Raw genomic sequence first — 15,201 nt, forward strand, 5'->3', positions numbered from 1 at the left:
AAAAAGTCCCCGTGACTCTGGGGGTTAATCTCCTTTCTTTAGGCCCACGTACTGGGCTTTCTGCCCATTGTTCTATATCATCCTTTCTGATATGTTGTCGGTTCTATTTTTTTTTTTTTTTACTCACCTGTATGTGTTACCTGCAATGTTGCCAGGCCTGGCCAAGGCTAGGCCTTGATTTGAGATTGCCGTACGGGTAGTACTATGGTTATATAATAGCTGTTCGCCTGTTTTCTGTTCAGTAAAAATGGCGGGAGAGTGTCTGCTCATCCTGGGCTTCTACTGCTTCCTCCGATTGAGTGTGTGTGGCAGAGACTTCTCTGAGATGTCATCTTTTCAGATGGTTTGCCACTGGTTCATGCCTCTTGTACTTAGTGTGGGTATACAGACGTGGACAAAATTGTTGGTACCCTTTGGTCAATGAAAGAAAAAGTCACAATGGTCACAGAAATAACTTTAATCTGACAAAAGTAATAATAAATTAAAATTCTATAAATGTTAACCAATGAAAGTCAGACATTGTTTTTCAACCATGCTTCAACAGAATTATGTAAAAAAATAAACTCATGAAACAGGCATGGACAAAAATGATGGTACCCCTAACTTAATATTTTGTTGCGCAACCTTTTGAGGCAATCACTGCAATCAAACGCTTCCTGTAACTGTCAATGAGACATCTGCACCTCTCAGCAGGTATTTTGGCCCACTCCTCATGAGCAAACTGCTCCAGTTGTGTCCGGTTTGAAGGGTGCCTTTTCCAGACTGCATGTTTCAGCTCCTTCCAAAGATGCTCAATAGGATTGAGGTCAGGGCTCATAGAAGGCCACTTTAGAATAGTCCAATTTTTTCCTCTTAGCCATTCTTGGGTGTTTTTAGCGGTGTGTTTTGGGTCATTGTCCTGTTGCAAGACCCATGACCTGCGACTGAGACCAAGCTTTCTGACACTGGCTAGTACATTTCTCTCTAGAATTCCTTGATAGTCTTGAGATTTCATTGTACCCTGCACAGATTCAAGACACCCTGTGCCAGACGCAGCAAAGCAGCCCCAGAACATAACAGAGCCTCCTCCATGTTTCACAGTAGGGACAGTGTTCTTTTCTTGATATGCTTCATTTTTTCGTCTGTGAACATACAGCTGATGTGCCTTGGCAAAAACTTCGATTTTTGTCTCATCTGTCCACAGGACATTCTCCCAGAAGCTTTGTGGCTTGTCAACATGTAGTTTGGCATATTCCAGTCTTGCTTTTTTATGATTCGTTTTCAACAATGGTGTCCTCCTTGGTCGTCTCCCATGTAGTCCACTTTGGCTCAAACAACGACGGATGGTGCGATCTGACACTGATGTTCCTTGAGCATGAAGTTCACCTTGAATCTCTTTAGAAGTCTTTCTAGGCTCTTTTGTTACCATTCGGATTATCCGTCTCTTAGATTTGTCATCAATTTTCCTCCTGCGGCCACGTCCAGGGAGGTTGGCTACAGTCCCATGGATCTTAAACTTATGAATAATATGTGCAACTGTACTCACAGGAACATCTAGTTGCTTGGAGATGGTCTTATAGCCTTTACCTTTAACATGCTTGTCTATAATTTTCTTTCTGATCTCTTGAGACAGCTCTTTCCTTTGCTTCCTCTGGTCCATGTCGAGTGTGGTACACACCATATCACCAAACAACACAGTGATTACCTGGAGCCATATATATAGGCCCAATGGCTGATTACAAGGTTGTAGACACCTGTGATGCTAATTAGTGGACACACCTTGAATTAACATGTCCCTTTGGTCACATTATGTTCTGTGTTTTCTAGGGGTACCATCATTTTTGTCCATGCCTGTTTCATGAGTTTATTTTTTTACATAATTCTGTTGAAGCATGGTTGAAAAACAATGTCTGACTTTCATTGGTTAACATTTATAGAATTTTAATTTATTATTACTTTTGTCAGATTAAAGTTATTTCTGTGACCATTGTGACTTTTTCTTTCATTGACCAAAGGGTACCAACAATTTTGTCCACGTCTGTATGTATTGTCTCCCCTGTTTTGTCTTGTTCTGTCTTCCTTGCCGTTCTTCCCCCTCTCCCTTTTGTCCCTGACAATAATGTACCTTGGTCTACTGCACCTGCTTTCTTAGATGGCGTCTGTTAGAATTAGCTCTTATAATGTGAATGGATTCAATGAACCTGCTAAGCGGAATCAAATTTTGTATAATATGCATAAACAAAGGGTCTCTATAGCTCTTTTGCAGGAGACACACTTTAAAACTGGCCATGTGCCCTCCTGCAAAAACAGGTATTTCACGACTTGGTCGCATTGTACACATTCCGAGTCCAAATCTCGGGGCGTCTCCATTGCTGTCCACAAATCGCTACCGTGCGAAATCTTAGACACAGTCTCTGACGTTTCTGGTCGTTTCCTCTTTATTAAGGTCTCCATGCTGTCAAGACTTTTGATAATTGCTAACGTTTACTTTCCTAATTCAGGACAGTCTCGTTTCGCTTCCAAGATGTGCTCCGCTTTGACTGATTTCGCGGACGGCCTGCCGATCATTCTGGGTGGCGATATCAACTTTCCTCTGGACGTATCTCTAGATGCCTCCTCCGGTAGGTCCTCTATCTCTCCTGGGGTGGCCCGTAGCTTCAAGAGACATCTCAGATCTCTTAAATTGGTAGACGTGTGGCGAATTTTATTCCCTACCACGAAAGACTACACATACTTCTCCGCATCTCACAACACATATCACCGCCTGGACTATGTATTTATTTCCCACTCCCTACTTGACTTGCGCCCAACTGCAGGGATTGAACCTGCTTTATTCTCAGATCATTCCATGGCATGGGTGACTCTTGACATTGGCGACCCCTCCAGGTCATTTGGTTCCTGGAAACTCAATGACAATATACTTAGGGACCCTACTTGTGCTGCGGACATTAGATCCGCCCTCACTGACTTTGCCTTAAATCACGAATCCGACCCTTCTAGCCCGACCATTCAGTGGGAAGCCCTGAAATGTGTAATAAGAGGCAGATTAATCTCACACGCTTCTAGACTCAAGAAAATTAAAGCCGGGGAAGTTAAATCACTATTGTTAAAACTGGCGGATCTGGAGCAGAAACATAAGGGATCACTCTCAAGCGAGGCTTTTCAGGAGTTATGTGAGACTCGCACAGCTTTGAGGAAAATAATAGATCAAAAGTACCTGGGCGCTAGGGACAGATTGCAAAAGCTCTTCTATGGTCATGGTGATAAAAGTGGCAGATTGTTGGCGAGGATGCTGCGGCCCAAATCGAACACCTCTTATATTTCCTCCCTGAATCGTAGATCGGGTGGGAAAATTCATGCTACATGAGATATACTGCAAGAATTCCGCTCCTATTACGAAGAATTATACAATATTAAAGGGAAGTACTCGGATTTATCCATAGAAGGTAAATCTAAAAAGATTAGGGACTATATGTCCAATTTACTTGGCCCAACATTGTCCGTCGGACAGAGAGAGGAATTAGAAGGCGAGATAATGGAGATGGAGATCCATAGATCTATTAAGGGATTGGTGGTTGGCAAAAGCCCAGGACCAGACGGCTTCACGCCTCACTTTTATAAGAACTTTTTGAACGAGATCTCATCCCCCTTTGCTAGAATGTGTAACTCCTTGGCGAAGGGCTCGTCTTTCCCTCCTCAGGCTTTAATGGCCCACATTTGTGTTATCCCGAAACCCGGGAAAGATCCGTTAGTTTGTGGCAATTACCGCCCTATCTCTCTGATCAACGTGGATGTGAAGCTCTATGCAAAAATATTAGCAGATCGAATGAAGCCCCTCGTTTCATCTTTGATTCATGTGGACCAGGCGGGCTTTGTACCTGGGAGGGAAACGCGAGATAACACCATCCATACCATGGCCATTATCGACCATGCTAGCAAGGGGGGGATTTCCTCTGTGTCTCTTGTCGATCGACGCAGAGAAGGCGTTCGACCGAGTGGATTGGTCCTTCTTGTCTGAATCCCTAAAGGCGTTCGGTTTTGGCCCCAGCATGATAGATAGGATCTTAGCTTTGTACCGGGATCCTAGCGCCCAGGTCCGAGTAAACGGATCACTGTCGACTCCCTTCCGTATTCATAATGGAACCAGACAAGGATGTCCACTTTCCCCTCTGCTATACATTATGGTTATGGAATTTTTAGCTAGAGCTCTACGGGCCAATGACTCCATCAGGGGCCTAAGTACGGGTGATCTGGAATCTAAGATGGCAATTTATGCAGACGACCTCCTGATTTTCTGCACAGATCCGCTAGTTGGCTTCCCTAACATTCTAAAGGAATTCGCGATCTTTGGTGACCTCAGTAATTTTAAAGTTAATCTTCATAAGTCCGAGGTCCTCAATATCTCTCTGCCCCAGACACTGGTCGGTACCCTACAGTCCTCTTTCCCCTTTCGCTGGGCCCGCGGACACATATCTTATTTAGGCACGATCATTCCCTCAGACTTGACCAGTCTCTTTTCTCTGAATTTTGCTCCCCTTATCGAGGAGGTCCGTAGGGACTTGAAAGACTGGAAGGGGTTGCCGTTATCCTGGTTTGGTAGGATTCACACACTCAAAATGAACATTCTCCCTCGCATACTATACCTATTTCGCACCATACCAATACCCCTTCCGAACACCTTTTTCAGGACTCTTAGATCTGTGATCCTTAAATTTATTTGGGCAGGGTCCTCCCCTAGATTGGGGATGAGATTCTTAACACGTAGCAGGGTGAGGGGAGGTGTAGGGGTTCCGGATTTAACAAAGTACCATAAAGCAGCAATCCTTTCCTACATTTTAGATTGGTTCCATAATGGACGCTCTAAAAGGTGGGTCCAATTCGAGAAGCAGGTGATAGGATTCCCATCCCAAAATCTACTCTGGATTTCTAAACCTAGGAGACCCTCACGACTCCCCTTACTGACATTGGGTATATTGAAAGTTTGGGACAGAATTGCAATCCCCTTGGGCCTTACTCAGTTCCCCAGCCCTCTAACTCCCCTTTTTAATAATCCTGACTTCCCTTTGGGCCTAGGTTGTATGTCCTTTTTGGGGTTAGATCACGCGGACAATCCTACGGTTTCTGTGGTCTGGGTAAGGGGATCCCTTCAGCCAATTTTATCCTTCCCGGGCGGGTCAGCTAGAGGGGCTTGGCTTAAATACATTAGTCTGAGAGATTTCTTATCTTCACTTGGCCCCAATAACACCTGGTCCAGAGATCTTTCCCCATTTGAGACGCTTTGCACCCAAACATCCCCACCTACGCATCTGGTGTCTCTGGTTTACGGGCTGCTCCAGGGGAGAGATGATGCCATATCTGACCTTCCCTTTGTGAAGGCTTGGGAACGTGACTTGGGAAAATCTTTCCCTCCTGATATATGGGAGAAGGCATTTGAGATATCCTATAAATCATCAATAAGCAGCAGTCTACAGGAGAAGAATTTTAAGATTTTGTCCAGATGGTACAGGACTCCGGTCCTGCTGCACTCTTTCTTCCCTTCTTGTCCTAGTTCCTGTTGGCGATGTGGCCAGGAGGAAGGTAGCATGTCTCATATCTGGTGGTCCTGCAACAAAATCACCCCATTTTGGGAGGCTATTAATGATTTATACGATATGGTTTGTGGCAGTTCCTCCAGATGGACTCTCGAGGGCGCTTTGCTTTCTATGTTCCCTAGCACTTTATCTACTCTGAAAAAGGGTCTTCTGAGGTTCTTTGTTCAGGCAGCACGTTTGGTTATCCCTAGATTTTGGAAATCCACGCGCGCCCCTCTCCCTGGGGACTGGCTCGCCACCTTTGAAAAAATATATAGAATGGAGGAACTATGGGCGGAGGACATAAGCAATACTACTAAGTTCCTGAAAACCTGGACCCCTTGGATTTTATTTACGTGGCTAAATAGGGGGTCGCCAGTCCCTAGGGAGATTGCACATCCCATTGGATCTTAACCCACATGTATTCGGCACGCCTTAACAAACTATTCTTCACACAGTCCTTTCTACCTCGACTTGTCTGGTCAGGGATATAAAAATATCACATGATCTACCCTCTCAGCTGAGTGTTGTAAAAAATAAAAACAGTGCCAAAAAGTTACCTTGCCTCACAAAAAATTAATTTAGAGCAATTAAAAATTATATTATATATACCCCAAAATAGTACCAATAAAACTGGCACCTTATCCCCTAGTTTACAAAATGGGATCACTTTTGGGGAATTACTGCTGTAAGATTACATCAGGGGGGCTTAAAATGGGACATGGCATATAAAAACCAGTTCAGGTAAATCTGCCTTCCAAAAACCATACGGCGCTCCTTTTCTTCTGCTCCCTGCCGTGTACCCTTGCATCAGTTTACGACCACATGTGGGGTGTTTCTGTAAACCGCAGAATCGGGGTAATAAATATTAAGTTTTGTTTGGCTGTTAACCCTCTGTGTTTAAAGAAAAAAATGGATTAAATGACCCTTATGATTTTATGAGTCTAACAAGACCAAACTTGACTCTGCTGGGGCTTCTGGTTCTCCAGGACGGGATAAAGCTGGCTTTTCAGCCTTCCAAGGGCACAAGAACATACTGTTTGATATCTGCATGATCGCAGTGGTCCGCGGAAGTTGAATCTGGCCTTAGCCAGTGCAGAAAATGCCTACGACCAGAGATATGAAAAATGACTATGAGTCCCTCAAAGGTTCAATAGATCGCTTTCCCATCTCTCTCTGGTCCCCTGCTGGGACTGTAGTCGGAATGTCTGGCTAATGTTATCCCAGGATCCAGTATTTTAAGATGAGCCTCGGCAGTGGTGCTTTTGAAGCTCCGATCCTTATCCTTATGACTGGGAAGTGTCATTTTAAATTACTAGGACACAGCTCCAAGCAAGGGAATATTTCTCTTTTAAAGCAGAATAAAGGGGACCTCTAGACCTGTGAGTGTGTGTGTGTATTTAAAAAGGGGACTCTACTTGGGGTACCCTCGTCACAGGGAATGTTAAGTAATAAATATTTTATGAGGTATCACTTTTGGTTTTAACCACCTCAGCCCCCCTAGCTTAAACACCCTTAATGACCAGACCACTTTTTACAATTCTGCACTACTATACTTTCACCGTTCATTGCTCGGTCATGCAACTTACCACCCAAATGAATTTTACCTCCTTTTCTTCTCACTAATAGAGCTTTCATTTGGTGGTATCTACTGACATTTTTACTTTTTTGTTAATAATCGAAATTTTTGCAAAAAAAATGACATTTTTCACTTTCAGTTGTAAATTTTGCAAAAAAAAAAAAGACATCTATATACATTTTTCTCTAAATTTATTGTTCTACATGTCTTTGATAAAAAAAAAATGTTTGGGTAAAAAAAAAATGATTTGGGTAAAAGTTATAGCGTTTACAAACTATGGTACAAAAATGTGAATTTCTGCTTTTTGAAGCAGCTCTGACTTTCTAGGCACCTGTCATGTTTCCTGAGGTTCTAGAATTCCCAGACAGTAGAAAAACCCCACAAATAACCCCATTTCAGAAAGTAGACACCCTAAGGTATTTGCTAATGGGCATAGTGAGTTCATAGAACTTTTTATCACAAGTTAGCGGAAAATTATGATTTATTTTTATTTTTTCTTACAAAGTCTCATTCCACTAACTTGTGACAAAAAATAAAAACTTCCATGAACTCACTATGCCCATCATAAAATACCTTGGGGTGTCTTCTTTCCAAAATGGGGTCACTTGTGGGGTAGTTATACTGCCCTGGCATTTTAGGGGCCCCAATGCGTGATAAGTAGTTTGAAATCAAAATCTGTAAAAAATGCCCTGTGAAATCCGAAAGGTGCTCTTTGGAATGTGGGCCTCTTTGCCCACCTAGACTGCAAAAAAGTGTCACACATCTGGTATCGCTGTACTTAAAAGAAGTAGGGCAATGTGTTTTGGGGTGTCTTTTTACATATACCCATGCTGGGTGAGAGAAATATCTCGGCAAAAGACAACTTTTCCCATTTTTTTTATACAAAGTTGGCATTTGACCAATATATTTATCTCACCCAGCATGGCAACACCACATGTGTGACACTTTTTTGCAGCCTAGGTGGGCAAAGGGGCCCACATTTCAAAGAGCACCTTTAGGATTTCACAGGCCATTTTTTACACATTTTGATTTCAAACTACTTCTCACGCTTTAGGGCCCCTAAAATGCCAGGGCAGTATAAATACCCCACATGTGACCCCATTTTGGAAAGAAGACACCCCAAGGTATTCAATGAAGGGCATGGCGAGTTCATAGAATTTTTTTTTTTTTGGCACAAGTTAGCGGAAATTATTTTTTTTTTTCTCTCTCACAAAGTCTCCCTTTCCGCTAACTTGGGATAAAAATTTCAATCATTCATGGACTAAATATGCCCCTCAGCAAATACCTTGGGGTGTCTTCTTTCCAAAATGGAGTCATTTGTGGGGTATTTGTACTGTTCTGGCATTTGAGGGTCTCCGCAATCATTACATGTATGGCCAGCATTAGGAGTTTCTGCTATTCTCCTTATATTGAGCATACGGGTAAGGAGATTTTTTTTTTTTCGTTTAGCCTCTGGGCTGAAAGAAAAAATGAATGGCACAGATTTCTTCATTCGCATTGATCAATGTGGATGAAAAAATCTCTGCCAAAAAAACGGGAAAGGCGTCTGCCAGGACATAGGAGCTCAACCCAACATCCATACCCACTTAGCTCGTATGCCCTGGCAAAACCAATTTCTCCATTCACATCAATCGATGTGGATGGATAAATCATTGCCGGGATTTTTTTTTTTGTTTATATATACAAAGTGTTGGCTAAAGCATATCAACACCGCCGCCCCCTCAGCTCATATGCCTCGGCAAACGTATCTTTTACTGCAGAGGAGAAATCTCGTCTTGCAGCGCTGCATACACCGATATATATATATATATATATATATATATATTGCGCTGCTGTCAGATTACACAAAAAAAAAAATATATATATATATATATATTTATTTATTTAATTTTTTATTTTTTTGGTGTAATCTGACAGCAGCGCAATGCTTCTGTCAGAATGCACATCAGTGCTGCAGCTAGTCGATCGGTTGGTCCACCTGGAAGGTTAAAAAAAAAAAAAAAAACAGGCCGCAACGCAATAAATGTATTAACTTTATAATAAAATTTATATGTTCTGTTCAAATGTTATTTACCTTTTTGAACAGAACGTTAACTTTTTTGCTTACTGGTGTTTTTTTTTTTTTTTTTTTTTTACCTTTTATAGGACAAACCTCTCCTTCCCCATGGGACAATGTGCAAAGCGCAAATCGGCCAAAGATGTGGCGAAGTACATTATGCACTTTGTCCCAGGTGAAAGGAGAGGTTTGCAGCAGCTGTGTGTGAATGGGCCCTAATAGCCCTGTGTGCCTGTCCTGTGAGATGCAATCCCTATACTAGGTGTACCTGTGTGTGATACTTCCGGAAAAACTCGCCAAAGCATAGGGCAGTCAGAACAGAAATAGCGGGTGTCACGCCTTATTCCACTCCTGCTATAGACAACATCTTTTTCAGGGTGACGGTTGGGTTGAGGTACCGGCAACGACATTGGGGAAATGTCGCTCGTGTAGATGGCTCACTACACTGGTGGATGGGGCCACGGAACCTCCTGGATACAGGAGGTTCTCGATATTCTCTTCCTGAAATTTGAGGAAGGATCCTGTTCTCCCAGCCTTACTGTAGAGAACAAAACTATTATATGCAGCCAATTGAATTAAATATACAGACACCTTCTTATACCATTGTCTGGTGCGTCGGGAAACTAAATAAGGAGCCAAAATCTGGTCATTGAAGTCCACCCTCTCCCATGAGCGAATTATAGTCGTGGACACAGAGGGGCTTTTCAATGACACTGGTTGCTCGTTCTATTTGTATTGTCGTGTCTGCGTGAATGGAGGAGAGCATGTAAACGTCACGCTTGTCTCTCCATTTCACCGCAAGCAGTTCTTCATTACACAAGGCAGCCCTCTCCCCCCTTGCAAGACGGGTGGTAACGAGCCGCTGGGGAAGTTGCGCGGTGCCATAGCAGTCAATCTGTTCTAGGTACAAATGCCTGAAGAGGGGCACACTTGTGTAGAAATTGTCCACATAAAGATGGTACCCCTTGCCAAATAAGGGTGACACCAAGTCCCAGACTGTCTTCCCACTGCTCCCCAGGTAGTCAGGGCAACCGACTGGCTCCAGGGTCTGATCTTTTCCCTCATAGATCCGAAATTTGTGGGTATAGCCTGTGGCACTTTCACAGACTTATACAATTTGACCCCATACCGGGCGCGCTTGCTTGGGATGTATTGTTTGAAGCCAAGGCGCCCGGTAAAATGTATAAGAGACTCGTCTACGCAGATGTTTTGCTCAGACATATACAAATCTGCAAAATTGTTGTTGAAGTGGTCTATGAGGGGCCGAAATTTTATGGAGCCGGTCAAAAGCTGGGTGGCCTCTGGGACGGGAGGTGGTGTTATCGCTAAAGTGCAGGAAACGCAGGATGGCCTCAAATCGTGCCCTGGACTTGGCAGCAGAGAACATGGGCATGTGATGAATTGGGTTTGTGGACCAATATGACCGCAATTCATGCTTTTTGGTTAGACCCATGTTGAGGAGAAGGCCCAGTTTTTTTTTTAATTCGGAAACTTGGACAGGTTTCCACCGGAAAGGCTGAGCATAATAGCTTCCCGGGTTGGCGGCTATAAATTGAGTGGCATACCGATTTGTTTCTGCCACGACTATGTCCAAGAGCTCCGCAGTCAAGAACAGCTCGAAAAATCCCAGGGCCGAACTGATCTGAGCTGTCTCAACCCGAACTCCAGACTGGGCGGTGAAAGGGGGAACTAATGGTGCAGCTGAAGTTGGGGACTGCCAATCAGGGTTTGCCAGCACCTCAGTGACTCTCGGGGGTCTACAGGCCTGTCTGTGCGGTGGCTGCGACGGGGTAATTATTGCACGTGCCACCGTACCAGCTTCAATTGCCCTTCTGGTGCTCGCCACTTCACCATGTTGTACGGCAGTGCTGGTACTAGGTCCAGGGTGGGCTGCGCCGATGGTGTATGCCTCACCACGTAATCCGGCAGCGCCAGCCCCACTCTGCTGCCCTTGAAGCGGATCCTGCGCAACCTGTGGTGTAGCAACACTGGGCCGGGTACGCCTGGTGCTATCAGGGACCTCAACCTCCTCGTCCGAAGTTTGGGTCAGACTGCCACTGCTTTCTACAGGTTCATATTCTGACCCGCTGGATTCGTCAGATGATTGTTCCCGTTCCTCATCCGACTGGGTCAGAAGCCTGTAGGCCTCTTCAGAAGAATACCCCTTGTTTGCCATTTGGACTACTAAATTTAGGGTGTATTCCCTGAGACTACCCAAGAAAAAAAGCAAGTCTGTCTTACAAATGGGAGGCTAGCGAAGTACCGGAGGCCGCTGCGATTGATACAAAATATCAAAACTGATTATTTTTTTTTTATTGCCGTAGAGCTTGGAAAGTGATTGTGCAGTGATCAAAAAATATTAATTTTTTGTCACTGCGGCGGGGCGGGCGTGGGTGAACGCACGTGTGGGCGACTGATCGGGCAAACACTGCGTTTTGGGGTGGAGGGCGAGCTAAGGTGACACTAATACTATTATAGATCTGACTGATCAGTTTTGATCACTTACGGATACTATAAAAGTACAAATGCTGATTAGCGATACGCTAATCAGCGACTGCGGTGGGCTGGACGCTAAACGATCGCTAACTACCTAACCAAGGGGCCTAAACTATTACTAAAACCTATCAGTCAATACTAGTGAAAGTTTTTCTCTTTCACTAGTTGATTGACAGGGGCGATAAAGGGGTTAATTGGGGTGCTGGGAGGTGATCTGGGGCTAAGTGAAGTGTTTGGCTACTCACTGTGAACTGTGCTCCTCTGCTGAGACCAACCGACGAAAAGGACCAGCAGAGAAGCCATTTAACACCTTATATTTATAGAATATAATATAAAGTGTTAACTGGCTTCTGATTCGTTGTTTTTTTTTAATAATCAGCCTGCCAGCGATGATCATCGAGATGACGCATAGATGCGTGACTCTGCCTGAGACAGCCGCCTCCGGAACGCGATCCTGCGTTAGGCGGTCCGGAGGCGGTTAAAAGCAGAGAAATTAAAATTTAGAAAATTGCTAATTTTTCAAAATGTTTGGTAAATTTTGGATTATTTTATTTATAAAAGTGAAATATATCGACTCAAATTTACCACTGTCATGAAGTACAATGTGTCACGAGAAAACAATCTCAGAATGGCTTGGATAAGTAAAAGTGTTCCAAAGTTATTACCAAATAAAGTGACATGTCAGATTTGCAAGATTAGGCTGTCAGGAAGGAGGAAATGGCCTGGATGTGAAATGGTTAAAGGAGTTGATCAGTTTGTGTTTGAAATGCAGCTGATTTATTTTTTTTCTTTCAGAAATCATGAAGAGAAAATGGCTAGAAAAACTGAAAAAGGTTGAGGAGCTGGCATCTCAATATAAACGTCATCCAATTAGTTCAACCTACAAACCCAAACTGTCTAGACCATGGCAGCCTTCTTCAGTCTGGAGGCTTTTTCCTCGCCAAGCTGCAGCTTTTCAGTTTGGCAAAACCTGTAAGGAGGTAAGTTTATTGATAGATTTTTTTTATTTATTTATTTATTTATTTTTTTACAATTTGAACTCTGACTGTTTGCTTTTTAACCATGTAATAAGATCACTCTGGTTTGTTTCCATCCTGTATGTGATACTTCCTGTTGCTACATCAAAGCAATCCCATGATGCACCTCTCCTTTCTCTGCAACAGCTCCGTTGCTACCCCTAACAATGCTTCTCCCACCCAGCTAGTTACATAGCCACTCCCCCATCACTGCCCCTAACACCACCCAAAAAGTTCCAAATGGAGTGAAACGCAATTCCCCCATAGTTTTTAGGTTTTGATTGTAGGGCGTTCTGTGTGTTAAAAACTGACCTATGCCCTTCATTCTTCAGGTCAGTCTGATTATAGTGATGCCACATTTATATAGTCTTTTTAGTGTTTTAATACTTAAATTCTGACCCCCTTAACTTTTTTATATTTCTGTCTAAAGAGCTGCATGAGGGCAAATTTTTTGAGATGTTTGTCATTTTGGAGTGTATACAACTTTTTGATCACTTTTTTTGGGGGGAGGGGGGTTAAGCGACAAAAAAGAAAAATCTAATTACCAATTTTTTTCCGTTTTACTGCGTTCACCATATGGGATAAACACATGTATATTTTTTTACATTGGCCATTTTAGGATGCTCTAATGCAGATTATCTTAATTTTTGTTTTATTTTTAAATATTAGGAAGAGGGGGTGATTTTAATTTTAAGTTTTATTTACAATTTTTTTTTACATTTCTATTAAGTACCCTTACGGAACGATTGTTAGAGTTCTTCTCCCGTAGGCAGTCTTTTAACAATTCGCTATTGGAACATACTGTATATATGCCGGACCTTGGGTCCTTCAGAGGAGGATGCCACAGCAACTGAACGGCTCCCTCATTCTTGGTGCAGTGGAGCCATTCGGAGCTTCACCTCTCAGATGCCATGGTCACATGCTAGGTGATAATGACGATCACAGACTCAGTGTACTTTTGAGTGCGCGCCATGTTTATACCCCAGACTTCCATCGCACAGGCATGGCAGTCGTCCTGATGAGGTTAAAGTTACTTAGCTTATTGATGAAATGGGGAAGATTTATCAAAAGTGGTGTAAAGGAAAACTGGCTTAGTTGCACATCTTTTTCAGAGCTCCCTAGCAAAATAAAAAGTGGAATCTGATTGGTTGCTATGGGCAACTAAGCCGGTTTTCTTTTAACCACCTAACTGTTTTGCCCAAGTCCAGGTCGGTCAGTGGGAAAAGTAGCTAACTGGAGGGGGAGAGTTTATTAAGATGCTGCTATCTCCTGAATGGTAGCTACTAGAAACATGCAACTGGTCTTGTTTGAAAGCAGACATGCTAGGCTTTCATACAGGACCAAAATACAGCTAAAGTTCAAGCAACAGAGTAGAAATAGAGTCGGAAATAATGGCGGGTAAAACCTGCTTTTACTTTCAGCTGCATTAACTGCATCCGGATTTCTATCAGTGATATCTTCCCCTGTACTGAACATATTGCTGTATTGTCTGAAAGCTTGTAAACCAGACCAGTTGCATGTTGCTAGCTGCTACCATTCAGAATATAGCAGCCCTCCCCCTTCACTTAGCTATTTTTCCCACTGCTGGAGCTGGACTCAGGTAAAACAGGTGGTTAAACCAGTTTTGATAAATCTCCTCCTATGTGCTGTGGGTTTTGCTCTGGTAGACAGGCTTGCGGACGCAGTACAGAGGCAATGAGAACGTCTTTAACTTAAACAGTGCAGTGTTTTATTCACACAGACATGAGGTGACAAAATAATAGTTTCAAGAAAAAACAGTCACCTTGAGTCTGGTGTTTGTTCACACCAGGCTGCAGCACATAAGTCCTTGAAGGAAGCAGTTGTCCTCGTGCTTTTGTCCACAAATAATGTAGCAGGCCTAGTCCTGGCTCAAGGACCAAGACTGCCAGCGCTCCACTAGCAGATGGAGGATAATCCACACAGCTGAACATGCTGGCTGGGTTTTTATATCCCGGCCTGGAACCGTGGGGAACAGCCACCCACCCTGCACTTTGGCTGCTCCCAATAAGAACCGGCCCGGATTGGCTTTACAGCCATTCTAACAGCTGAAGTGTCAGACTGCACTACAGAACTGACACTTCAGGAAAAAATCTGGTTCTTACCTCACCGAGGCCAGGAACCTTGGTGACACGTATCTTCCGTCAATGACAGCTCCTTGTTCCTTCTTACAGTGCCTATAAACAGTAAATTGATATTCAGGACAGAAAAGCAAAGCAGCACAACATTATGCATGGAAATGGTCTATTTATATAGTTGGTATGTTCCATTGCATGTCTACTGGTTATGTGAAGTTGTTGTATATAGATCTTTTAAAAGGAATCTGTCACCACAGGGTTACCACGGCAGCTCATGACTACAAGGACTCCTTCCTCACAGCATAAGGCTACATGCACATAACCGTTGTGTGTTTTGCAATCTGCAAAACACGGATGGCATCCAATTTGTGGAACGGCACGGACAGCCATTGATATTCCAAGACTTATA

The 15,201-nt window shown here is 43.3% G+C and overlaps 1 protein-coding gene across 5 annotated transcripts in view; it reads left to right on the forward strand.

Annotated features, from left to right (window-relative positions):
* PRIMPOL (primase and DNA directed polymerase) overlaps window positions 1–15,201 on the forward strand; it is a 111,476-nt gene that overhangs the window by 44,545 nt on the left and 51,730 nt on the right. For 3 of the 5 annotated variants that reach the window (XM_044297500.1, XM_044297517.1, XM_044297508.1), the window contains 2 exons: window positions 2,481–2,600; window positions 12,476–12,660. In XM_044297500.1, coding sequence (XP_044153435.1) covers window positions 2,504–2,600; window positions 12,476–12,660 — 282 coding nt within the window. In that variant the 5' untranslated portion in view covers window positions 2,481–2,503. The remainder of the gene's footprint in view (window positions 1–2,480; window positions 2,601–12,475; window positions 12,661–15,201) is intronic. The other 2 variants (XM_044297526.1, XM_044297534.1) reach the window with 1 other exon arrangement.

The sequence above is a fragment of the Bufo gargarizans genome, chromosome 1, assembly GCF_014858855.1.
Source record: "Bufo gargarizans isolate SCDJY-AF-19 chromosome 1, ASM1485885v1, whole genome shotgun sequence".
NCBI classification, from domain to species: Eukaryota; Metazoa; Chordata; class Amphibia; order Anura; family Bufonidae; genus Bufo; species Bufo gargarizans.